This window comes from Ochotona princeps, chromosome 16, assembly GCF_030435755.1.
Source record: "Ochotona princeps isolate mOchPri1 chromosome 16, mOchPri1.hap1, whole genome shotgun sequence".
NCBI lineage: Eukaryota > Metazoa > Chordata > Mammalia > Lagomorpha > Ochotonidae > Ochotona > Ochotona princeps.
The window spans coordinates 56220286-56245305 of NC_080847.1; the positions used below are offsets into that span (position 1 = coordinate 56220286).

At 63.5% G+C, this 25020-nt stretch overlaps 2 protein-coding genes across 2 annotated transcripts; both read left to right on the forward strand.

Annotated features, from left to right (window-relative positions):
- The first annotated feature begins 1925 nt into the window (after positions 1-1925).
- MYADM (myeloid associated differentiation marker) lies at positions 1926-3915 on the forward strand. The gene is made up of 2 exons (XM_004596943.2): positions 1926-2000; positions 2868-3915. The coding sequence occupies exon 2, from the start codon at positions 2870-2872 to the stop codon at positions 3836-3838; it is 969 nt and encodes a 322-aa protein (XP_004597000.2). The 5' UTR covers positions 1926-2000; positions 2868-2869; the 3' UTR covers positions 3839-3915.
- A 3881-nt stretch (positions 3916-7796) lies between these two features.
- PRKCG (protein kinase C gamma) lies at positions 7797-23798 on the forward strand. Its single transcript, XM_058674592.1, is given in 21 exon segments — positions 7797-8113; positions 8440-8471; positions 9254-9336; positions 11805-11916; positions 12292-12423; positions 13040-13196; positions 13584-13718; positions 14031-14118; positions 14430-14459; positions 18237-18281; positions 18283-18390; positions 18529-18726; positions 19713-19743; positions 19746-19803; positions 19892-19954; positions 20048-20127; positions 20130-20185; positions 21490-21570; positions 22455-22562; positions 23277-23417; positions 23555-23798. Coding segments are annotated over 21 exon segments (2097 nt in total). The 5' UTR covers positions 7797-7943; the 3' UTR covers positions 23744-23798.
- The last annotated feature ends 1222 nt before the right edge of the window (positions 23799-25020 follow it).

The following is a 25020-nucleotide window of genomic DNA, read 5'->3' on the forward strand; positions in this document are numbered from 1 at the left end:
TGGCCCTCGGGGGTGGGGTCCAGCCTCAGTCCCGCCTTGGGGGGCGGGCTGGGGATAGCCCGGGTTCGGGGCTATCCCTTCTCGTGGTCTCAGCCCCGGGCTCGGAGGGGTGTCCGGTCCCGCCCCCGGCCCCGCCTGCGCGGTCTCCCCAGCCCGCCGACCCCACCCAGCCCTCAGACCCTGCTGGTCCGCAGCTGTCGCGTAGCTCCGGCCGCAGTCGCCACCGCCCGGTGAGCTGAGGGTGCTGGGGTCCGCAGCGTGAGGAGCTGCGGTCCGGGTCCGGGATGGAGGCTGGCGGGGTGGGGGAGGCTGGAATCGGGAGCGCCCGCATCCCTAGAAAGACTGAGGCTGGGCCAGGACTCCGGGCTCTGTGCTAGGCGCGGCTGGCAACTTGCACTCACACAGGTCGCAGGCCTGAACGAGGGGGCTGGGGTCTGCCTCTAGGGTCTGGGAAGGGAGGGGCTGGGGTCTGCACTCCGGGGTCTGAGGAGGGGCTGGGGTCGGCCTCTAGGATTTGAGAATAAGGGTCTGAGGGAGAAGGGTCTGGGGTCTGGTCTCTGAGGGAGAAGGAGCTGGGGTCTGCACCCCAAGGTTTGAGCGAGGGGCTGGGTCCGCATTTCAGGGTCTCAAAAAGGAGCGGCTGGGGTCCGCATTCTGGGTTCTGAGGGAGGAGGGGCTGGGGTTTGCACTCCGGGGGTCTTGGAGAGGAGGGCCTGGGGTCCGCATTCCGGGGTCTTGGAGAGGAGGGGCTGGGGTCTGCACTCCGGAGGCCTTGGAGAGGAGGGGCTGGGGTCTGCACTCCGGGGGCCTTGGAGAGGAGGGCCTGGGGTCCGCCTTCCGGGGGTCTTGGAGAGGAGGGGCTGGGGTCTGCACTCCGGGGGCCTTGGAGAGGAGGGCCTGGGGTCCGCCTTCCGGGGGTCTTGGAGAGGAGGGGCTGGGGTCTGCACTCCGGGGGCCTTGGAGAGGAGGGGCTGGGGTCTGCACTCCGGGGGCCTTGGAGAGGAGGGCCTGGGGTCCGCATTCCGTGGGTCTTGGAGAGGAGGGGCTGGGGTCCGCATTCCGGGGTCTGAGAGAGGAGGGGCTGGGTGCGCACTCCTAGCCTGAGGGCAAGGATGCCAGGTGGCAACTGTGCTCCGGCACACTGCAGGGGAGCTGCTTGGAGCTGGGGGTCCCCGGTTCGGCGGTGGTCATTTTGCTGGAGTCCAGCCTTCCCGACCCCTCCCCTTCCAGGGGACCCGGGGGACGGGGCGGGCGCCGGGCGGCTGGCTGGGTGTAGCCGGGGCGTGCGGTGGGCGAGGGCGGCGGCGGAGGCGGGCTTCCTCCCGCGGCGCGCGCCCTGCCCGCAGCATTCCTGAGCTCTGACTTCAGGCGGCGGCCCGAGCGCGCGGACGGTGGGCGGAGCGTCCCCGAGCGCGCCGCCCCGTGGCCTGCAAGCCCGTCCCTTGGCCGCGCACCCGGGGCTCCCCGGCCGGGGGGGTGGTCCCCGCTGCCAGCCCCTCCTCCCGCAGGGCCCTTGCCGGGGTGCGCGCCGCGCAATCACGCAGTGTAGGCTGCGGAGCCTCGGGCTCCCCGCTTCCTCCGCCTCCAAGGACCCGGCCCCCACCCCGAAGCCCGCACAGGCCGGGGGTCCCGGCCCCGCCTCCGCCGGCCGAGCCGACCCAAGGCCTTATAAGGTGCGGAGGCGCCGGGCCTGGCCGCGGCTCCCTCCCCCGCAGCCGCCGCCCTGGGCCACTCGCGCCGGCTGCGCGCACGGCCTCGCCCGGCCAGCCGGGCCCCCGCGCTCGCGCGCCCGCCCCTCTCCAGGCCCGCCCTCCCCGTGGGCGCCGGTGTGGAGACCGGATCTTCCTCCTCCGGGCCCTGGGCGCCAGAGGGAGGAACTGGATACTGACGTCGTATCCCTCCCCTCAGGTGCAACGAGCAGCTGCTCCAGGGTGTGTGAGCATCGCCGCCGCCTCTGGGCCGTCTGTCCCTTCTCTGCTGGGCCTCTGCTAAGACCGCCGGTGAGTGCACGGGGGAGGAGGGTCTGGGCTGGACCCCTGGGTGTGAGGGAGGAGGAGCTGGACCCCTGGGTGAGGGAGGAGGGGCTGGGCTGGACCCCTGGGTGTGAGGGAGGAGGGGCTGGACCCCTGGGTGTGAGGGAGGAGGGGCTGGGCCCCTGGGTGTGAGGGAGGAGGGGCTGGACCCCTGGGTGTGAGGGAGGAGGGGCTGGACCCCTGGGTGTGAGGGAGGAGGGGCTGGGCTGGACCCCTGGGTGTGAGGGAGGAGGGGCTGGACCCCTGGGTGTGAGGGAGGAGGGCTGGGGCCTGGGTTTATAGGGAAGTCGTCCCTTGGCCAGCCTACAGTATTTGAGAGAGGCGGGCCTGGGCTGGGACTGCCATCTGTGGTCTGTCCATTGTGTGCCTGCCACTGGAAGAAGGAAGTTGGCTAAGACGTGGCCTCCTAGGGTTTAGGTTTGCGGCTGAAACCAGGCAGGGTGGAGGAGTCCCCAGGGGGAGTCAGCAGGTCACAGTCTGAGTCCCTAACGGCCAGGCAGCGCTATGGAGAGGGCATACAGGTGGGGTCAAGCTCAGGGTCCTGAGGGAAGCAGGAAGTCCAGCCACAGGGTCCCAGACACTCATCACCCCGGAGGCCTCTAGGGAGGAAGCTGACCCAGGACACATGGCGAAGGGACTTTCTCTGAACTGCTGGTAATTGGCGACACAGAGAGGGCAGCCTAGGGCGTGTGGTCTGCTGGAAGTAGGCACATCCTGGGGACCAGCGTGTTTGTGGCCATGTGCCCCTCACCCTGTGCCAGCCCACCACCGGCCAGAGCCCTGGCCTTGCATGCTCCGGCCCTGAGCAGGACACGCCCCCTTCTCTTCTCCCAGCCATGCCGGTGACGGTGACGCGCACCACCATCACCACCACCACGTCGTCGTCCTCAGGCCTGGGGTCCTCCACCATCGTGGGCTCGCCGCGGGCGCTGATGCACCCGCTGGGCCTGCTGCGTCTGCTGCAGCTGCTGTCCACCTGCATTGCCTTCTCGCTTGTGGCCAGCGTGAACGCCTGGTACGGGCCCATGGGCAACTGGTCCATGTTCACGTGGTGCTTCTGTTTCTCCGTGACCCTGGTCATCCTGCTGGTCGAGCTGTGCGGCCTGCAGGCCCGCTTCCCCCTGTCCTGGCGCAACTTCCCCATCACGTACGCCTGCTACGCCGCCCTCTTCTGCCTCTCGGCCTCCATCATCTACCCGACCACCTTCGTGCAGTTCATGCCCCACGGCCGCTCCCGGGACCACGCCATCGCCGCCACCACCTTCTCCTGTGTAGCCTGCCTGGCCTACGCCACCGAAGTGGCCTGGACCCGGGCGCGGCCCGGTGAGGTCACGGGCTACATGGCCACCGTGCCGGGGCTGCTCAAGGTGCTGGAGACCTTCGTGGCCTGCGTCATCTTCACCTTCATCAGCGGCCCCGAGCTCTACCAGCATCAGCCGGCCCTGGAGTGGTGCGTGGCCGTCTATGCCATCTGCTTCATCCTGGCGGCCGTGGCCATCCTGCTCAACCTGGGTGACTGCACCAACATGCTGCCCATCCCCTTCCCCAGCTTCCTGTCGGGGCTGGCCCTGCTCTCCGTCCTGCTCTACGCCACAGCCCTGGTCCTCTGGCCCCTCTACCAGTTCGATGAGAAGTATGGCGGCCAGCCGCGCCGGGCCAGGGATGTGACCTGTGGCTACTCGCACACCCACTACGTGTGTACCTGGGACCGCCGCCTGGCCGTGGCCATCCTCACGGCCGTCAACCTGCTGGCCTATGTGGCCGACCTGGTCTACTCCGCCCGCCTGGTCTTCGTCAAGGTCTGACCGTCGCCAGGGGCCCCCCCAGGGCCGCCTCCAGCCAACTTTCTCTTCTCGAGGCTCCTCTGCCCGCCCCTGCCCCCTCTGTCCTTCCTGATTGTTCTCTCTGCCTCTTCTCCTTCCTGTTGGGTGGCTCACCATGCCACCGTGAGCCTGCCCTGTCTGTTGTCTTTCCCTTCCTCCCCTCCCCGCCCTCCTGTTCCCTCTGGAGCCCTGGGACGTGTTTCTCTGTCCCCTGTCCCTCACCCCACCTCCGAAGGTGCTGAGTTCACAGGTCCCACCCCCCCCCCCTTGCAGCTGTTCATGCCACTGGCCTCCTCTGGGGGCTCATTGCCAAAGCATGCCTGCCCGCCCTAGCTGTGCCTTAGTGTGTGTGTGTGTCTGGGGAGGGGTGCTGGCTGGGTGCTCTCTCCTGAGGAGAGGGGAGAAGGGTGTACCCTGTACCTCCCCTTTAAGTTAAAAAAATCTGGTCACCAATAATTCCCAGAGGGCGGGAGACCTCAAGCGCAGACCCCAGCCCCACCTGGCTTTCAGCCTTGCCTGCCATTGACTCCAGAAATTTTTTGCCAAGGTTTATTATAAGAAAAATTGCACTGCCTTGAGGCTGTCTTGCAGGAGGCTGGGGGGGAGCCGGGGGAGGGAGGGTTTGGAGGTCGCCTTTTCTTCCTGCTGTTTCCTGTGCTCTCGGGAAAGCATGGTCTGCAGGACTCGTGGGGGGCAGGGGTGTGGCCCTCCAGCCCCATGTCAAGGTCACAGTTAGCCTGGCAGGGTCGATGAGCAGGTGACCATGCCGGCACCCTCTGCCTGCCTTCCTTTCCTGCCTGGTGGCGAAGGCGAGCAGTAGGGTGGCCCTGTTGAGGAAGTCTGTGCTTCAGGTCGGGTGGGGTGGAGGGTCGGGGATGGGGGGCTGCTGGCATGCGAAGGAGGGGCGCTCGTCGCTTGCATGTGTGTCTGTGTGCTAGTCGCTTTTTGCTGCTGCCGCCACTGCCTGCTTCTCGGGTTCTCACATGCATAATGTGACATATATATATGAATGTATAAATATGTATTTTATTTTTTTTTAATTCCCTGGAGCTCTTGGTTCCCGCAGCTCCTACTATCCGTCATAGAGAAAAGCCGCGTCCCTCCCACCCTCCATCACCCCCACATCCATCATGTTCATATTTTTAAAACTCAGAGATCAAAGACAGGTTGGCGTGTGCTGTGTTCTTGGGGGCAGCTGCGGGAGGCGGGCCAGCTTTCTGGGTCTGATGGGGGAAGACAGCCTTGGCCTCATCGGTGCCCAATCTGGGCCTGCTTCAGCAAAAGGGGTCCCAGAAGCCCCTCAGAAAGAAAAAAATATCCCAACCCGCAGTCAGCAGCTTCCCTCTAAGATGATCTTGTTATTATTGTTTAAAGACTTATTTATTTCAAAGTCAGAACTACTGAGCGATCTCGGCCTAAATGGCTGCAAGCCCTCGGGCTGGGCCGGGCGGAAGCCAGGAACCAGGAGCTTCCTCCGTGTCTCCCACGCGGGCTGTCCTCCGCCGCTTTGCCAGTAGCGTTAGCAGGGAGCTGGCTCGGACGTGGAGCAGCCGGGACTCAAGACTTGAGCAAGAGCCACGTGCACTGCAGGCGGTGGGGTCACAGCGCCCACTCTTAGCTCATTTCAGTGTTCCCGTCAGAGCTGTGACCAAAGCACTCTTACCTCCCCTCCTCACTCGGTGTCTGCTTGGAAACGCCATCCCTGGATGTCTGGTCTGATTCAACTTCTACCTCACGGCACCTCAGCTACTGCCCAGCCTGTGCCCCCACTTATGACCTATGTCCAGCCCAGCTTGGGCCCCAGGAGGGATTTTTCCAACACGTGAGTCTGGTCCTGCCGCTCCATCTCACCTAAAGGAACTGTTGCAGGCGTGGTCCGGGGCGGGGGTCTCTGCCCGAGGTCCCGCCCGTGACTCCATCTGTGCGCCTGACCCCCCATGGCTGACAGCAGAGCACAGCTGAGTTCCGCCTGCTGTCAGTCTCCCCCGCCTGCGCAGACTGGGCAGACCCTCACGTCCATCAGGCAGTAACCAGCCCCCTTCAGCAGCTACCCGCAGACAGGCCAGGAGCAGCTGGGACTGATCCAGGCAAGCAAAAGCCCTCCACCTCTTCTCTCCGCCGCGCCCATCCCAGAGCTGGCCTCTACCCCAATTCTCAGCTTCCCCAGGGCGTTTGGGTCATACACCACCCCCATCCTCGTGCTGGCTCCAACCTTCTGGAAGGCCCCAGAAAGGACATTTCTAGAACCCCGGGGAGTGACACATTGGTGACCTGGCAAAGAATCCGCCAGGATCGGGGCTAGAACGCGGTGGAATGCCCAGGTCAGCTTGCCGGCCACCCCACACCCAACTCTCATGTCCTGCGATTGCCACAGACGCCGGGAGGTGGCCGCAAGGCCAGAAGACCCCACACTTCAGGGACCACTCAGACTCTTCCTAGCTCCCCTTCAACTTGAGAATCCCCAGTCCACGAATATTCCAGCGAAAGGGCATGGTGGGGCGTTCAGAGCCCCCGGTGCCGCTGTGGAAAGTTCTCTGACGGGTGTGGAGAGCAGCCACGTCAGACACGGACTACAAGTCCCAGCAGGCATTGCGCTCGCAGCCTGCAGCGGGTCGCCGTTGCCCGTGACAACAGAGTGGCTCTGGCTCAAGCGGGAAGGGGCGGAGGCGACGGAGAGGCTCGAGAGGCCGGAGCCGATGGCCGTGTGGCCGAGACCCGGGCCGGGAGGAACGTGACAGAGGGACGCTCGGCGAGTCCGAGGGGGGCGACCTCGGGAGAGGCGCGGAGCCTGAGGGAGAGGGCCGGAGGAGAGAGACGCCCGCTAGGGGAGACACACAGGGCGATGGGGGATGCCTAGTGATGGAGAGCCGGGTGGACAGGGCCAGGGAGGAGCGGACAGGGCCGGAGAGGGGTGCACAGGGCCAGGGAGGGTGGACAAGGTCAGGGAGGGTGTATAGGGCCGGACAGGGCCGGAAAGCGTGGACAGAGTCGGGGAGGGACGGACAGGGCAGGGGAGGGTGGACAAGACCGGGGGGGGGGTGGACAGGGCCAGGGAGGGTGGACAGGGCCGGGGAGGGACGGACAGGGCCGGGGAGGGACAGGCTTGGAGAAGGAGCAGGAAAAGCCCCTCAGACAAGCGTCAGGGCAGCAGGGAAAGGCAACCTTCAGAGAAAGGGGGAGGAGCAGACATCAGAATATGTAAGGAACCCAAAGCAACAATACATCGATATTTTAAAAAGTATTTATTTTGATTAGAAAGCAGATTTACAGAGAGAGGGAGGGAGAGAGAGAGAGGGAGAGAGAAAAGCTGCCATCAGATCCGGCAATCCCGCAGCTGGGCGTGTGTTGGAGGGGCAGGGAGCCCACCGGCACCCCTGACACTGCAGCCATAAGGGAAGGCCACTCACTGGTGATCCAGAAAATGCCCTCTGGGTCAGCAGCAGAATATTACTCAGCTGTGAAAAGCACTGCCGGCAGAAGTGGAAAAGCCCAGCACAGGCCGCCAGCTCCCTGGCTCACAGAATGTGGTGTGGGTAGGGTAGAATGAGCTCATGGGCCCATGAATATATGCAAGTTTTAGACCCGTCTGTTGGCAGTAACAGAATTTAAACAAATAGACATTAAGACACACACACACACACCTGCTATCGTGCAGGCGCAAATGCACTGGACCCCAGTGCCAAGTTCGTGGGTAGAGGGTCGCGTGCTGGCCCCCAGAGCGGGTGGGCGCACGCGCGCGCGCGCGTGTGTGTGTGTGTGTGTGTGCGTGTTGGGGGTGGGAGGGCGTTGGTTCCTTGGCGCTTAGGGAGGGGGGCGCCTTTAAGCCGAAACCCCGCCCCTCGGTCGTCATGGCAACGCCTCCCCCCCTACACCCGGGGCTCCCACATTTCAGCAGGTGCCCGAGCCGGAGCCGGAGCGCCCGCCGCCCGTGCCGCGGGCTCCTCCGGCGCCCCGCGCTCCGCCCGCCCGCTCCCCCTGGCGGAGCCGCCGCCGGGGCTGCGCTTGCCGGGCGCGCTCGGCACCCGCGGAGTGTGCCCCAGCTCTCGCGCTCCCACCTGTTTCCCCAGGCAGGGAGGACCCTGGTGCCATGGCAGGTCTGGGCCCCGGCGGAGGCGACTCGGAGGGCGGACCCCGGCCCCTGTTTTGCAGGAAGGGGGCCCTGAGGCAGAAGGTGGTCCACGAGGTCAAGAGCCACAAATTCACAGCCCGCTTCTTCAAGCAGCCCACCTTCTGCAGCCACTGCACCGACTTCATCTGGTGAGGGGGAGGGCTCAGGGTTCCAGGATGGGAAGGATCTGGGCTCCTGGGGCCGAGGGAGGAGGCTGGGGTCCTGGACGTGGGGGAGAACACCCTGGGTTCCCCGACGCCTGGGTCTGGGAGCCTGGACTCCTTCCTGGGTGTACCCCGAGAATATCGGGTCCTGGACTCACGGAGGTGTGAGATGTTACAAAGGGAAGGTGGCCAGGGTGCAGCCTGGCCGACCCTATGGGTAGCGGGTCAGAGCATGCACACTGCCTGTGGCCGGCAGGGGTGGGGGTCCCAGGACCACCACTGCCCTGAGCCTACGTCCGTGACTCTTGCAGGGGCATCGGGAAACAGGGCCTACAATGTCAAGGTAAGAGCCTGCCTGGGACCCCTGGGACCCCCGGGACCCCCGGGAGGGTGGATGCGGGGGCTCACAGCCGCGGCTGCCTGACACACGTGTTCTGCGGTCCCCAGAGAGGCCCCGGGGAGCTGGGGCGGGGGGTGTGGCAGAGCCACCGCCTGTGGTGGGGAGGCAGCTCCGATGGTGGGGCCGCCGCGGAGGTGGTGCCGGGCCCCTCCCTCGGCCGGCTGCAGGTGGGGACAGATATTTGGAGAATCTGTTGCCATGGGAACACAGAGATTTGGAAAAGAGGAGCTGAAGGGTGGGGGGGAAGGGGCTGGAGATGCAAAGTCAGAGCCCCCCATCTCCCCCCTTGCCGGCAGTCGCCATGATGACACCAGCCGTCCTAGGCTGGGGGGCAGGCAGGGTGGGGTCACCCATGGGTGGGTGGGGCCGGGCGGCTGGCAGTTCTGGGGGGGCGGAAGAGGGGGGGCGAGTCCCAAAGCACCAGCTGCCACTGCAGAGAACAGTGAGTCAGGGTGGGGGGGTGGCTGATGGCGCCCCCAGACTCACTCGTGCCCTGAGAGTGCCACTCTGCTGGCTGTGTCTGCCCCGCCTGCCGGCGATCTGGTCTCTCCCTGTAGGGCCCGTGTCTGGCTGTCAGTGGGGATTTTTTCCCTTCTTTCCTCTCGTCTTGGTCTCCTCCTCTCTGATTCTGGCTCTGCCGGGACCCCTCCCTCTCTGACATGCTCTGGCCATCTGTCCATCAGGGTCTCTCTCTGTCTCATTGTCTCTGTGGATTTGCCCTGTAGTCTGCAGCTTTGTGGTACATCGGCGATGCCACGAATTTGTGACCTTCGAGTGTCCAGGCGCTGGGAAGGGCCCCCAGACGGACGTGAGTGGCCACACACCTGCTTCTCCCTCCTCGGGCCGCGCCCCCGCCCTCACCCCCTCGGCGTCCGTCCCAATTTCTCCTGCTATTTTTAAGGCTGGGCGGGGAGGGGGGCTGGCCCAGATTCCTTGCCCTTGGCCTGGAAAGGGGGAATGTGAGGGGACTGACACAGGTGGGGGACAGAGAGGAGGCATGGGTTAGGGGATCAGAGATGAATGTTGGGTGGCAGGGTGAGTGGAAGATTTCTTCAGGAGCTGAGGAGCAAGAGACACAGAGAGAGAAATCAACTCAGGCACCAAGATCCTGAGAAGAGACAGAGAGGGAGTCTGATGGACTCAGACCATGAAGAGAAAAAGCAGGCGGGCCTGGAGTGGGGCCTGGAGGTACTGAGAGAGATGCAGCCCCCCCCCACCTCGGGAAAGAGACCGCAACAGAGAAGGCCTTGGAGATGCCGAGGGGAGCTGGCGAGACCCCGAGTGGACACACACACGTGTGTGCCGGGAGGCTGCCCTACGCAAGCACATGTGCGTGCTCAGATGCACACAGCCTCCACGCCCGGCCGAACCCGTGCCTCCCTTGGTGCCTCTCTGAGCCTCTATCCCCCGCTCTGCGGTAGGAGGCTGCTGACGGCACACGCCAGGAGAGCGGTCGGCTCTAACGGGCTCTGACTGCCCGCCCAAAGCAGCACTGCTGGGGCTGCGGAAAGCCAAACTCCGCCATGCCCAGACAGGCCTGCGTCCGACAGCCACATGTGGTCAGTGGCCATCAAGTCGAGGGAAGGGAGAAGTGCCAAGCTTGCTGTGACAGCCCCAGGAAATCTTGGCGTTCCGGCTCAGGAATGCCACGAAGTGGGAGGCAGAGACAGAGCCGCAGACTGGCATGGGGCATCTCACCAGTCGGTCCAGGGAATGAAGGTTCATGTAGTCATGGAGAAGGTGTGGCATCGTGGAACATCTGCTGAGCGCTGCACCCACTATGCTGGCCTCACCTTCCCAGCCACAGCAGCTCTGCCCAGTCAGGTGCTCCTGGGAGTGGCCCTGGCTGCACGCTGCCACTGGCCCCATAATGTCTCCCTCTTCTGCTCCAACCTGAGTCAGGAGGTCCAGCCTTGAATCCCAGCCCCAGTACACGTGGGCTCAGCAGTCATGCCTGGCTCTAGTGCCCACCACCGTGCCTGGGTCCGCTGACCTCTCACTGCTGCTTGGTTTCCTGACCCTTGGAACGGGGCACAGGGGCTGCTCTCTGAGGCAGACACCAGGCATGCATGTTATGTGTCCCACTTCAGGACCCCAAACACCATATTTGTGATTATTGATAAAGTAGGCGGTCCTTGAGGACAGGAAGGAGGAAGGAGGGGTGAGAGGGGGTCCTTCCCCTACACGGAGCGCTTTCCCAAGTGGCGGGTGTCGGGGGCTCGGCTCAAAGCAGCAGCAGCGCTCCCTAGCATCTCCGTCAGACCCGCTGAAGGGCCCGTTTTACAGAAGGGAAAGCTGAGGCTGTGAAAAAGACCAGGTGCCCTGCGACCCCGTAGCAGGGTCGTGGGCAGAGTCGAGATCTGGTCCCCAAGGGCCCCACGAGCGCCCAGGGCTGCCTCCTTTGCACGGTGGTCTGGCACGGTGGGCCCCCTGCGGAGGCTTCGGTCCCACAGCCGCTCACACAGTGCCGCAGGAGGGTCTGTGGAGAATCCTGGGAGACTCGGCACCCAGCCCAAGCCCGTCCATGTAAATCCTAGCCATGCCTCCTTAGAAAGAAGCTGACTTCCGGGCGTTTAGCATCCTGCCTCGCCCTGGGCAGGAGATGCTTTGCAGCATCCTAAATGCAGGCTTATCAGGGCGCTGTGTGGAGCTGCACTTCAAGACACGGGTTGTTTGATAAGCACCAGACAGGGGAGGCGGTGGAGCTTCAGCACTGGGGAATAGTGGTGACTGGGGAGTGACCCAGCTCTCAGTGTGACTTAGGGCCACGGCGGGGGCAGATCCCCCGCAATGACCGTATCTGTCATTATATCCCCGGGAGAGGCCCATGGAGCATCGTGCCCTTGCTAGCCCAGGCGTTCCTGACCACACCCCACACGTGGCTCGGGCAGAGCCCACCATGCCGTGGACAGAGCCCTAGGGCCTCCAAGGGGGTAGGGGAGAGGCTGGGGGGTGTGGGAGGTTGCCACCACTGCATGGTGTCCAAATACACCTTGTCCTGACACTTTTTTCAGGGGCAGCCCCCTCCCTGCCTCAGCCCCCTGCAGCCCACCGGCTCCCATCTGCCATAGGATGTGTTCTCTGAATAAAGGCTTTTGCAGTCCCCTCCCTCTCTCTGCGAGGGAATTCCAAGCAGCAAGGGCTTGTTTATAGATGATGAGCTCAGTGCTTATCATCACTTATATTCACGCTGTGCCTGAATACGGTGGGGCTGCAGCAGGCAGAGGGGCAGTGAGGGCTTCACCCACTGGCTCAGCCTCGTGTCTCTGTGCCCAGGACCCCCGGAACAAGCACAAATTCCGCCTACATAGCTACAGCAGCCCCACCTTCTGCGACCACTGTGGCTCCTTGCTCTACGGCCTAGTACACCAGGGCATGAAATGCTCCTGTGAGTGCCAGGGTGGGGGTCCCCTGCGAGGGGGTGGGGGGGACCCTGGTGAGGAGGCTGCGGAGGGGTCCCGGGCGAGGGGCTGCGGCGGGGACCCCGGCCAGGGGTGCGTAGGGGTCCCCGGCGAGGGGCTGCGGAGGGGTCCCCGGCCAGGGGGTGCAGAGGGGTCCCCGGCCAGGTGCTGCGGAGGGGTCCCCGGCCAGGGGGTGGGGTAATCCCGGTGAGGGGGCTGCGGAGGGGTCCCCGGCCAGGGGGTGCTTAGAGGACCCCGGCGAGGGGCTGCGGAGGGGCCCCCGGCCAGGGGCTGCGGAGGGGTCCCCGGCGAGGGGCTGCGGAGGGGTCCCCGGCTCTGAGCCCCCGCTCTTGCCCTGCCAGGCTGTGAGATGAACGTGCATCGGCGCTGCGTGCGCAGCGTGCCCTCGCTGTGCGGGGTGGACCACACGGAGCGCCGCGGGCGCCTGCAGCTGGAGATCCGCGCGCCCACTGCGGATGAGATCCACATCACCGGTGAGGCCCTACTGGCTGGGGAGTCACACCCTCGCCCAGTGCAAAGTCCCGCCTCCCACCACTTGGCTCGCCTAGGAGGGGAGCTTGCTCGCTGCTGGTGGGGGGCGGGTCCCCCCACCCCTGCTGGAGTGGAGGACAGGGCTGCTGGTTGGAGAGGGTATTTCTAGTGTCCTGGCTACCAGAGAGATGTAGGATCGTGAGAAAAGAGATGAAAGCTTAGATGTTTTTTTTGGTTTGTTTTTGTAAGATTGACTTATTTGAAAGGCAGAGTTAACAGATAGCTGGAGAAGCAGAAAAAGATCTCCCATCTGCTGGTTCATTTCTCCCAGTGGCTGCAATAACCGGACCTGGGCCAGGCTGAAGCCAGGAGCCAGGAGCCAGGAGCTTCCTTCAGGTCTCCCACATGAGTACAGGGGCACAGCGACCTGGGCCATCTTCTGCTGCCTTTCCAGGCACATTAATAAGAGAGCTGGATGGGAAGTGGAGCAGCTGAAACTCAAGTCTGTGGCGGGATGGGATGCCTGCACCTGCCACAGAGCAGCTCAACCTGTGGCCACGGCACCGGCCTCAGCACTTAGGGGAGGGCTGACAGTGTGTCCTCCCCGCACCCTCACAGTTGGCGAGGCTCGAAATCTCATTCCTATGGATCCCAATGGCCTGTCTGACCCCTACGTGAAGCTCAAACTCATCCCAGACCCTCGAAACCTGACCAAGCAGAAGACCCGGACGGTGAAGGCCACGCTGAACCCCGTGTGGAACGAGACTTTTGTGTTGTGAGCCTCAGGGGGGGACGGGAAGGAGGCCTTGTGACCAGCAGAGAAGGATCTGAGGGCCCTAGTGGCCGGCAGGAGGTGTCCAAGTGCAGGAGACCCAAGAGGCAGAGGACAGGGTCTCCAAGAGGGACACGGGGCAGGAGGTGGCAGCAAAGACCAACCAAGTGGCAGTGGGGTGGGGGGATGCGGAGAGCAGAAGTGAGAGCAAACTGGAGGCTGTGAGGGCAAGGCGTCCAGCACACAGGGGCTGGGGACAACAGCCAGGCCAGCTCTGAGACCCCAAGGCCCTGGGTACCCCTGAAGGTCAGAGAGCACTTTGGGGGGCTCAGAAGCAGTGCCCTCACTCAGCCGGAAGCATGGCCTCTCACCGCCCGGTCCCTCCCGCAGCAACCTGAAGCCGGGCGACGTGGAGCGCAGGCTCAGCGTGGAGGTGTGGGACTGGGACAGGACCTCGCGCAATGACTTCATGGGTGCCATGTCCTTTGGCGTCTCGGAGCTGCTCAAGGCGCCTGTGGATGGCTGGTGAGGAGCAGCCGGGGCCGGGGGCGGGCTGGCATCACCGTCTCCATCTGTGTGTGGTCTCGCCCCTCCAGGCCGCTGTCTCTCTCAGGACCTGGCAGCACCTCTCCTCCTGCCCCTCTTCCTTCTGCTCTGCTCCTCTTCCTGCTCCTCCTCCTCTCTCCGTATCTCACTCTCTCTCTCTCTCTTCCCATCTCCGTGTCCGTCTCGCTGTGTCTCTTTCCCCCCTTCGGATGTCTTTGCCTCTTCCCCGCCCACCGGGTGCCCGGCTCCCCACCCTGGTCCCCGCCCCGGTCTCCGTCGTCTGTATGTCAGGTACAAGTTACTGAACCAGGAGGAGGGGGAATATTACAATGTGCCCGTGGCCGATGCTGACAACTGCAGCCTCCTCCAGAAGTTTGAGGTACCCGGACCCCAGCTTCCCCAGGGGAGCCCAGCTTCCCCAGGGGAGCCCAGCCCAGCGTCCCACAGTGCACAGCTGTGGTCTCACCCTCCAGCCCCTGCTCCGGCTCCCTGCTGGTCCTGGGACTATAATTCCCGGAAGGATTGGGGCTCCTTGCCCGGCTCTTCCAGGAGTCTAGCCCCAGGATCTGAAGGCAATTGTAGCTGCCTTCTTATCTTGTGGCTTGGGGGTGTTAGAGACCCCTCAGCCATGCTCAAGGTTAATCCCCTCCTAGTCCTGGGGTCTTGACTCTGGTTTTGCTTCTCCTCTAGGCCTGTAACTATCCCCTGGAATTGTACGAGGTGAGTGGCACTGAGGTTGTGAACCGAGAGGGATTGATATTCATTCTCCCTCCCCTCCCCTCCCCTCCCCTTCTCTGTTCTCCTCCCCTCCTCTCTTCCCCTCCCCTCCTCTGTTCTCCTCCCCTCCCCTCCTCTGTTCTCCTCCCCTCCTCTCCCCTCCCCTCCTCTCCCCTCCCCTCCTCTCCCCTCCCCTCCTCTCCCCTCCCCTCCTCTGTTCTCCTCCCCTCCACTCCTCTGTTCTCCTCCCCTCCCCTCCTCTGTTCTCCTCCCCTCCTCTCCCCTCCCCTCCTCTCCCCTCCCCTCCTCTGTTCTCCTCCCCTCCTCTCCCCTCCTCTCCCCTCCCCTCCTCTGTTCTCCTCTCCTCCCCTCCCCTCCTCTGTTCTCCTCTCCTCCCCTCCTCTCCTCTGTTCTCCTCTCCTCCCCTCCCCTCCTCTGTTCTCCTCCCCTCCCCTCCCCTCCCCTCCTCTGTTCTCCTCTCCTCCCCTCCTCTCCTCTGTTCTCCTCCCCTCCTCTCCTCTCCTCTGTTCTCCTCCCCTCCTCTGTTCTCCTCTCCTCCCCTCCCCTCCTCTGTTCTCCTCCCCTCCCCTCCCCTCCCCTCCTCTGTTCTCCTCTCCTCCCCTCCTCTCCTCTGTTCTCCTCTCCTCCCCTCCTCTCCTCTGTTCTCCTCCCCTCCTCTGTTCTCCTCTCCTCCCCTCCCCTCCTCTGTTCTCCCCTCCTCTCCCCTCCTCTGTTCTCCTCCCTTCCCCTCCTCTCCCCTCCCCTCCTCTGTTCTCCCCTCCTCTCCTCTCCTCTGTTCTCCTCCCCTCCCCTCCCCTCCCCTCCTCTGTTCTCCTCTCCTCCCCTCCCCTCCTCTGTTCTCCTCCCCTCCTCTGTTCTCCTCCCCTCCTCTCCCCTCCCCTCCTCTGTTCTCCTCCCCTCCTCTCCTCTCCCCTCCCCTCCTCTGTTCTCCTCCCCTCCTCTCCTCTCCCCTCCCCTCCTCTGTTCTCCTCTCCTCCCCTCCTCTCCTCTGTTCTCCTCCCCTCCTCTGTTCTCCTCCCCTCCTCTGTTCTCCTCCCCTCCTCTGTTCTCCTCCCCTCCTCTCCCCTCCCCTCCTCTGTTCTCCTCCCCTCCTCTCCCCTCCTCTCCTCTCCCCTCCTCTGTTCTCCTCCCCTCCTCTCCCCTCCCGTATTCCATCTTTAGTTCCAGGATCCCCTACCCTACCCTGACTTGGGGGTTTGGGGGTCAAGGTGGGCTTCCCTGAGTAGTTGATACCCGCCCTTTTTCCTGAGTTTTCCCGTCTGTCCATCACGGTCATTTTCCATCTCTGTTTGCTCACTCACCTCCTTCCAGAGCTGGCGGGGGATGAGGTTGTCCCCTGGGGCGTGCCTCTTGTTATGGGGAGAGGGTAGAGGCATTCAGGACAAGGAGGGTGTGTGGTAGGGGCCCCAGGGAGCCCGGATTCCCCGGGCAGGGAGGGGGAGCAGGAGACATCCCTCTCTCCATCCCTCCCTCTGTCTGTCTCATTAACTCCTTCAAAAACATCCTGGCAGAGCAGCTCGGTACACAGGCATGGTTCTCCTGCAGGGAACTGCAGACAAGTTCAGGAAGGGTCCAGAGACCCTTTGATTCCATTTTGGAATGTTTGGAAGCCAGGAAGGAGCCAGAAAGCTGCGTCCCCTGGAGGCTTGTGCTCACGATAGATAAGTTAGGAGGTCACCATGATGGGCAGACAAATAAACCCTCCATGAGCAAGGGTGGTGCTGTTGAGAGAAGCCTTTGCTGTCCTAATTCAGAAAGAGTTAGGAAAGACCTGAGGCGGGGAGAGAGAGGGCCAGTAGGGCAGGTGCCGAGGCCGAGTCGGAGCGGGCCAGGACTTCTAGCAGCAGCAAGGAGGAGAAGCTGGAGTGGAGGAAAGGGGTGGGGGGAGAAGGAGAGGACGGTCATCCACCGGCTGGGAGCCTGGGCGGGAGACGGCAGGAAGGGAGGCGGGAAGGGAGGTGGCAGGCCGCTGCTCTGGCTTCCCCTGCCGACTGGGGCCTGCTCCGCAGGCTGAGGCCTTGGGCAGCGTCTGCCAAGGGCATTGTGTGTGGCCGGCTCTATGCTGGGTGATGTTAGAGAAACGGGAAGGAGAGATACACAATGTGGCTTCAAGTTATTGTTGGCATGAAGCATCAGCCCACAGGGTGCGGTGGAGTGGATGACAGGCTGTAGTGTGGTGGGGTGGGTGGGGTGGGTGGGGTGGGGTGGGGTGAGGTGGATCCCAAGCCTAACTATAGCACACTGCCACTTCCCTTTGTGCCCTGGAGCCTTCCCCCAGGGTGTTCCACCTGCTTCAGATTCAAGTGACTCTGTCTGTGGCGGCTCCAGCATCTACACAGGACACGCAGTCCCAACTAGTCCTTGCCAGGGGCCCGCGGGAGAAAGGGTTGTGCTAGGCACAGGATACAGGCAGTGGGAGAAAGTGCAGGCCGCAAAAGCTGTGTAGGGATCTCTTGTCCACGACCCACAGTGGTTATGCTCAGGCAGGTGTCACCTGTGGAGACCCAGGCGGGCACAGCGGCAGCAGCACACTCCAAGGCTTGTTCTAACACCATATGTGGATGCTTGGGGTCTTCCCAGCGCCTCCGTGAGGGCCGCGCTGCCTCTGCTGCGTATAAGGCCCCGGGCACCAGCCCCTACAAGGCAGCAGAGCTGGGCTGACTGCAAGCTGTACTTGTGCTCCTGCAGGTGGCCTCAGGGCACACCGGTCCTGGGTCCCGGAGAAGGACACAGAGCTCCACCTTAGGGAGCTGGCTGTGGGTGAGCAGAGAGCCAAGAGCCCGTGAGGTGCAGGGCTGCACTGGGAGATACTTGGGAGGAACGGCACGTCCAAAGGCCCTGGGGGTGGGGTGAGGTAGAGGGCGCAGTGTAGGCCGCGTGAGGCCAGGGGCCAGGGCAGAGAGCTGTGAGGGCGGTCGGGGCGCAGTCTTCCGCAAGCCGCACAGAACAGTTAACACAGGTAGGAGCTGTTAGATGGTTTGCAAGCCTGGGGGAGAAGTGACCTGGTTTATTTATTTTTAAATTGGTCCCTCTGCCTGCTGAGTAGAGAACACAAAGGATGGCGGTGAATGTGGAAAGCCAGCTGAGGAGGCTGCCTAGGCCGTGCGGTCCCAGGCTCCTGCGCCTAGAGCCGTGTGGACATGGGACTGTAGCCAACGCCCCTAGGAACTATAAGTGCATGGCCTCAGGCCCCACCGCAGCGGCATGAGGCAGCCCTGGGGTGACTTTGGATAAGCCACTGAGTGTCTGAGTCCCCTTTAAAAAAGGATAAAAAAAAAAAAGATTTACTTATTTGACAGGGATTTACAGAGAGGGAGAGACAGAGATCTTCCGGGCTGCTGGCTTACTCTGCAAGTGGCTACCATGGCCAGAGCTGGGCTGGGCTGAAGCCAGGAGCCAGGAGCTTCTTCTGGGTCTCCCACATGGGTACAGCCATACTTGGATAAGAAGTGGGGGCTGCTTGGAATGAATCCGAGCCCATAGGGGATGCAGGCAGCAGCTTTCCATGTTAGGCCACAGCACAGGGGCTTTGAGTCATAGCAGTGTCTCCATGAATGGCAGATGTGAGATTGCCCACCTGTTAAAGAAGAAATGGACCATCCACGCTCTGTGGAGCCAGAGTTCTTAGCCAAGCGCTGGGTCGGGGATGGGTGGCATGATTGTCTCCTGTTTGTTTTGTGCCTGCCTGTCTGTCCTGGGCCTCTCGCTGTCCCTGCCCAGGGTCTGACTGCGGGACACCGTCTCTCCCCTCTCTCACAGCGGGTGCGGATGGGCCCCTCGTCCTCTCCTGTCCCCTCCCCCTCCCCCAAGCCCCACCGACTCCAAGCGCTGCTTCTTCGGGACTGGCCCAGGACGCCTGCACATCTCCGACTTCAGCTTCCTCATGGTTCTGGGAAAAGGCAGTTTTGGCAAGGTTAACCTTGGGGAAATCCCGGGGGAAGGGGGGCTGTGGGCCCAAGGGGTTCCTGGAGGTACAAGGTGCTTCCAGGGGTGCCCTGTGCGCCCGCTGCGCTCCTCCAGCAGGCCCGCGTTTGGGCCCCTGTGCGCGCAGGTGATGCTGGCCGAGCGCCGAGGCTCCGATGAGCTCTACGCCATCAAGATCCTCAAAAAGGACGTGATTGTCCAGGACGACGACGTCGACTGCACCCTGGTGGAGAAGCGCGTGCTGGCGCTGGGCGGCCGAGGGCCAGGGGGCCGGCCCCACTTCCTCACCCAGCTCCACTCCACCTTCCAGACCCCCGGTGAGGGAGCAGGGGCTGCCCTATCTCCGCAGAAGACAGTCCTGCTCCGCCAGCTCTGAGTGGCTGTGGGTGGAGGAGAGAGCCCCTCGGGGCGTGGGCGGAGGAGAGGACCCCTTGGTGGGCGTGGGTGGAGGGGGCGGGCCCCTTGTTGGGTGTGGGCAGAGGAGACAATCCCCTTGATGGGCGTGTGCAGAGGAGAGACCCCTTGGGAGGTGTGGGGTGGAGGGGAGGGCCCCTTGTTGGGCGTGGGCAGAGGGGAGGGCCCCCTTGTTGGGCATGGGCAGAGGAGAGAGTCCCTTGATGGGCGTGGGCAGAGGAGAGACCCCTTGGGGGGTGTGGGCGGAGGAGAGAGCCCCTTGTTGGGTGTGGGCAGAGGGCCCCTTGGTGGGCATGGGTAGAATGTGGGGGAGATATTATGGAGGGGTGTGGCTAAGCATATTGGATCCTGAGTGGCCCAAGGGCGTGGGCCATCTTCCACTGTCTTCCCAGGGGCTTTAACAGAAGCAACCTGGACTCAAACAGTACTGCCGTGTGAGTTGCCTACTGGCACAGCAGGCTGGGGCTTTAACGTGCCACCCACAACACTGGCCATTGCTCTAGGTTTCTGAGCCAAGGAGTGAGTAGAGGAGAAAGTCCCCTGAGTGGGCTTGCCCAGAACTAGCTCTGAGTGGGGGCTGTTGCTTTGAGTTCCGTGAAAAATGTAAATCAGAAACAGACTGTTAGGTGTAGCATGGGGGTGTTGCCGTAGCTGTTAGGAATGCCCACACAGCAGGCCAGAATCGCATGTGCGTGAGTCGGGCTGTGCCAGATCTCCAGTGCTTAGAAGAGTGCGTTTGGCAGGACCAGGGTCCAACCATGGAGCACACCAGGTAGCCTCCTCGGTGCACTGGCTGTGTGGACCTGCAGCCTTGCCGCTCTGTCCTGGTGTGCGGGCAGGACCCCTAGCATCCCCCAGTGGGCGTGCTCAGCCCCGGCCCACGCTCTCCTCCCCCAGGACCGCCTGTATTTTGTGATGGAGTATGTCACTGGGGCGACCTGATGTACCACATCCAGCAGCTGGGCAAGTTTAAGGAGCCCCATGCGGCGTGAGTCTCAGCCCGGAGAGATGGCGGGGCTGGGCGGCCGGGGCGGGGTGGAGCTGTGGGCCCCCTGACCAACCGCCGGCTCCTGCAGGTTCTACGCAGCCGAGATCGCCATTGGCCTCTTCTTCCTCCACAACCAGGGCATCATCTACAGGTGAGCAGCCCGGAGGGAAGTCAGGAGAAGGGGTTCCAAGAGGGGCTTGCCGTCTGCTGGGCTCCACCATCCCTGCACCCCTCCCGCCCCCAGGGACCTGAAGCTGGACAATGTGATGCTGGACGCGGAAGGACACATCAAGATCACCGACTTCGGCATGTGTAAGGAGAACGTGTTCCAGGCACCACCACCCGTACCTTCTGCGGGACCCCGGACTACATAGCCCCCGAGGTAACCTGGAAGCAGCTGTAGCGGATGCAGTGCAACCTGATGCGTTAATGGCCAGTGGCTTCGTAGTGTCCCTGTTGGGTAAAGCCTGGCTCCAGGGGGCACGCCATGAGCGGTGGGCCTTCTAACCAGGCCACATCTCCCTCCAGGATGTGTGAGCCCTGAGCGTGCTCATTGGCGGGGACTAAGCCTAGGCGGTGGGAGCTGGGGTGTAGGCGCCGAGGCAGGGAGGGGTGAGGGCACCCCGAGGCCCAGTGGGCAGGTCCTGTTCCTGGTGTTCGGGAGAACTGCTTTTGAGTGGGCGGAGGCTGTCTCTGGAGCATGCTCACGGGCAGGCTCATCTAGGGGCACGCAGGGAGGACATACTCCCGAGTTGTTTGATCCTGAACCTTCTGGGAGAGCCGGATGGGCAGACAGCACGCCTCCAGCATTTACACTGTTACGCACAGGATTACTGCCCGGCCCCGAGCGTGCAGGGCAATGGAGGCAGCAAACCCTGACTTGTCAAAGTTGGGGAGGCACTTCTGTGAGCAGTGCCCCCTTGAGCTGCCGGGGTGAGCCCCACTCGGGCTTCACTGTTGGCGAAGGCAAAATGACTGGGGTCAGAACCCGCCTGCCGGGAAACTAGGAAAACACACTGGTTTTTTTTTTTTTTCAAGGAAAAATGTATTTTTTTAAAGCTAATTATTTACTAGAGGGACAGAGACATATCTCACTTGCTACCTCTCTGCCCCAATGCCCACAGCAGCTGCGGCCGAGGCAGCTGGAGCCAGGAGCCCCGCACAGGCTAGCCCTCCTGCGGGGGAGCAGGCTGCCTCCTACGTGGGGAGCAGGCTCCCAGCTCCTGCTCCTCCGGGGCTGGGCAGCAGCAGAAGCTGGACTTGGGAGTGGAGCTGGGAGTCATACAGGATGTGTAGCAATCCAAGAGACAGCTTCAGCACCGCGCCAGACGGCTGCCTGGAACAGCCACTGTTGAGCCAGGAGCTCTTCAGGGCTAGGAGCACCTGTTTTTCATGCCTAGGATGAATGTGGTACATGTGACATCCGAAGGGGCAGGGCCAGTTACCCACATGTTCTCAGTGGGTGGAGTATGCACCTTGGCCGTTAACATCTTTATATTTGAGTCTGAAAGAATGTTCTAGAAAGGTGTGCTTTCCATGGCCTCCCCCTAACATTTCCTAAGCAGTGAACCTGGGGCCAGAGCCTTCGGGGGTGGGGGGTGGGGGCGGGCAGAACTGGACATTTCAAGTGGAAAGCCAGACATGGTAAGAAGCAGTGGCGACCCCCTGCCTTTGCTGTCTCCCCAGATCATTGCCTACCAGCCCTACGGGAAGTCTGTTGACTGGTGGTCCTTTGGCGTCCTGCTCTATGAGATGCTGGCAGGACAGGTAAGGCAGCCGGGCAGAAGCCGGCATTGCGGAGGGCTGCAGGGGGGTCTGCTGGGTGCTGTTGGGCGAGAGCTGGGAAGAGCTCAGCAGAGCCACAGCCTGGGGCCGGGTGGTGCTGTCCGTGGTCCTGAACCATTGTCCGCCACTGCACCAGGTTCTGGTGTGGGCCGTTCCACAGTCTAGAGGGGCTCACGGATACCCCTCCGCCACCGTCTCATGGCAGCGTTTTTTTTCAGACGCACAAAAAATAGTAGAATTACAAAAGATGTCCATCACACAAAATACAGCCACAAAACACGTTTAACATTTCATTGGATCTAACTTGACTACACTGACTATACATTTGGCTAACTGTTTAACAGCCAAGGAGCAGACCTGAAGATCATCCTTGTTACTGAATTCGTGGGAGCAGGAGGCAAACAGGAAGCCCAGTCATGCGTTTTGTGGCAGTAATGACCCACAGCCCCGAGTCTCTCCGACTCTCACACTAGAGGCGTCTGTGTGACTGTTGTTGCCGATGAAGGCATGAGGCCTGTGGCTGTGGTTTGTTGGCTGCGTTCCCCATGGAGGGAGTTGCTGCCTTTCACTTAGAGATGTGCAAAACAAAGACACATCTGTCCCATGCCCGCGTCCCTCGGGGCTCAGGGCCTCCTCGTAGCCACTGCTGTCCACCCAGGAGCCTGGGGGCAGTGCCCGTCCGGTCCTCCCTGTGGCTGCTCCCCTCTTGGCCTGCTGCACACCCCGCTGATGACCCAGCAAAGACAGGAGCTCAGCGCGGGACGGGGAGGAAGCTGAGGCCTGGGCAGCCCGACGGGTGAGGTCATGTTTGCTGTGGCCAGTGAGGGTGCAGAGGCCCCTGACCCCTTGTCCTTCCACTTCTGCAGCCTCCGTTTGATGGAGAGGATGAGGAGGAGCTGTTCCAAGCCATCATGGAGCAGACTGTCACCTACCCCAAGTCGCTCTCCCGGGAGGCCGTGGCCATCTGCAAGGGGGTAAGAGCCCCCGGCTCCCAGCCTCACCAGCCTCACACCCACACACAGCTGGGAAAGCTGACCCAATGCAAGGTGCTGCCACGGTGGTTTCCCAGCGGGCTGCTGTCCTTGGTGCTGCCGCGGTGGGTTCCCAGCGGGCTGCTGTCCTGGGCAGCCCCTACTCCCCAGCTCAGGTGGACTGGATATGCCCGTCCAGCTGCTCTTCCTCCCACCGGTCTCTGGTCTCCCTTGTGGGCTGCAGACACAGTGCCCACCGACCCAGGGCTGCTTTCCAGTAGCCAACCACATCAGCTTGCTCCTCGCCTCCCTCTGGGATCGTGTCTCTGCCCTCTGCTTCTGCACCATCCCGTGGTCCCGCATATCTGCCCCCTCCCCGTCCGCTCACTGGATCCTTGCCGCCCCCTCCTGCCTGGGGGTCTTTCTGGTCTGCATCCCTTCTTCCTTGGGTCCTGCCATCCCCTTCCTGGGCTGCGTTTCCCTCTGGGACTCCAGCCCCTCTGGATCCCTGCCTCTCCCTCCCTTGCGCTCTCCTCCTGGCTTCCCATCGCCCTGTAGGGTGGTCCCTCTCTCCCTCTGTCTTAACCCTCACTCCTTCATTCTCCTCCTTGCTCTGCGTTCTTCACGCCTCCTGCCCCTTCCCGCACCCCTCTGGGATCCTCTCTATGTCCACACCCCCCAGCTGGGACTCTTCCCGTCTCTCCGTGTCTCCCACAGTTCCTGACCAAGCACCCTGGGAAGCGCCTGGGCTCAGGGCCTGACGGAGAGCCCACCATCCGCGCCCACGGCTTCTTCCGCTGGATCGACTGGGAGCGGCTGGAGCGGCTGGAGATCGCACCCCCGTTCAGACCCCGCCCGGTCAGTGCACGTCGGGGGAGGCCCCTGTGCGGAGCCCTTGCGGGGGCGTGCGGGAGGGGCACGCTGGGGAGCAGGTAGTTTGGGAGTGGGCCCCACAGCAGGGCCCGGCTCACCTGCTGGCGCTGCAATTCCCGCAGTGTGGCCGCAGCGGCGAGAACTTCGACAAATTCTTCACACGGGCCGCACCGGCGTTGACGCCCCCAGACCGTCTGGTGCTGGCCAGCATCGACCAGGCGGACTTCCAGGGCTTCACCTACGTGAACCCCGACTTCGTGCACCCGGACGCGCGTAGCCCCAGCAGCCCCGTGCCCGTGCCCGTGATGTAACCTCACCTGCCGTCGCCAGGCGTCCCCTGCCCGTCCTGGATGCTGCAACCCCGGCTGCTCCCCCTTCCGTGGGTCCTAGATGTCCCCCGCGGAGCGCCCCCCAGCCTTCTCCGCTCTACTCCGGGCCTTGCCGCTGTCTAGATTCTGCCGTGCCGAGCCCCCACCCCTCACCCCGACAGGTGCCCGAACCGCCGCCACCTCCCGGCGGTGTCTCGGGCTCCTCCGCTCCCGTCCGTCCCCCATACGGGCTCGTGGGGTTGGCTGTGCCAGACGCGGGTCCCAAGGCGAGCCGCTCCTCCGTGTCCAGCTCCGGAGTCAGCGGGAGGCTGCGCGCCCCTCACCCCGCTGCAGCCCGGCCCTCGCGTGCCGTGGGGAGCCCGCGCGGAGGAGGCTGCCCCCCTCGGCCCTCCGCCGGCTGCACTCGTAGACTCCGCCCGCCCGTGCATGGCTCCAAGTGTGGCTGGGAACCAGAACCCCCTCCCCTGCCCAGTGCCTGCCACTCTCCGGACGCTCCCACTCGGCCGCGGCTGCTGGACAATAAAGTGGGATGCTGATGCTCAAACGTGGGCTGTTTGTGAGCTGGGGTAGGGAGCACTGAGGGGACCCCAGGGCAGAGAGATGCGGAATGAATGGGCGTCAGGGCAGAGCACCCGGGACAGCACCGCAGAGGTGCTGGAGCCCGGGACCAAATCCCCAGCAGAGATGGGAAGCGAAGACCCCACAAGAGGGAGGGACGCACTTTGAAACACCTCCACGGCGTCAGCAGCTGAGGCAGCCGACGGGCACACTCGCCTCGGCCCCCTTCCTGGACCCAGGACCCCCGGGGAGGATGAAGGGGTGGCAGAGCAGAGGGGACCAGGGACTACACCTCCCAAGAGACATCACGGCGGACCCTGCCCCCCGAGTGCGGGCCCCGGTCGCCAGGGCTGATGGGAAACGTAGTCTCAGGCTGCGGCGGGTCGGAGAAGCGGGGCGCCCGTGTCTGTGCGCCTGGGGGCGGAATGCAGCTCAGAGTTGGGCAGGCTCCCTCGCGGGGGGCCCTGCGTCTCGGCAGGCTCCCGCGCGTCCCGGTCCCCTGAGTGAGAGAGCTGCCCGGTGGCCCGCATCACCGGCGGCTAGCCCACACCCCGCCCCCAGCCCGCCCTCCGTCCCGCACACACCCGGGGACCCCGCCCCCGCCCCGACCCTCGGCGGGCGGCTGCCCCTTTAAGAGTGGCCCCGCTGACATCACGCTGGGGGGGTGCTGGCCCGGCTCTCGGCTCCGCGGCGGCGGCTGC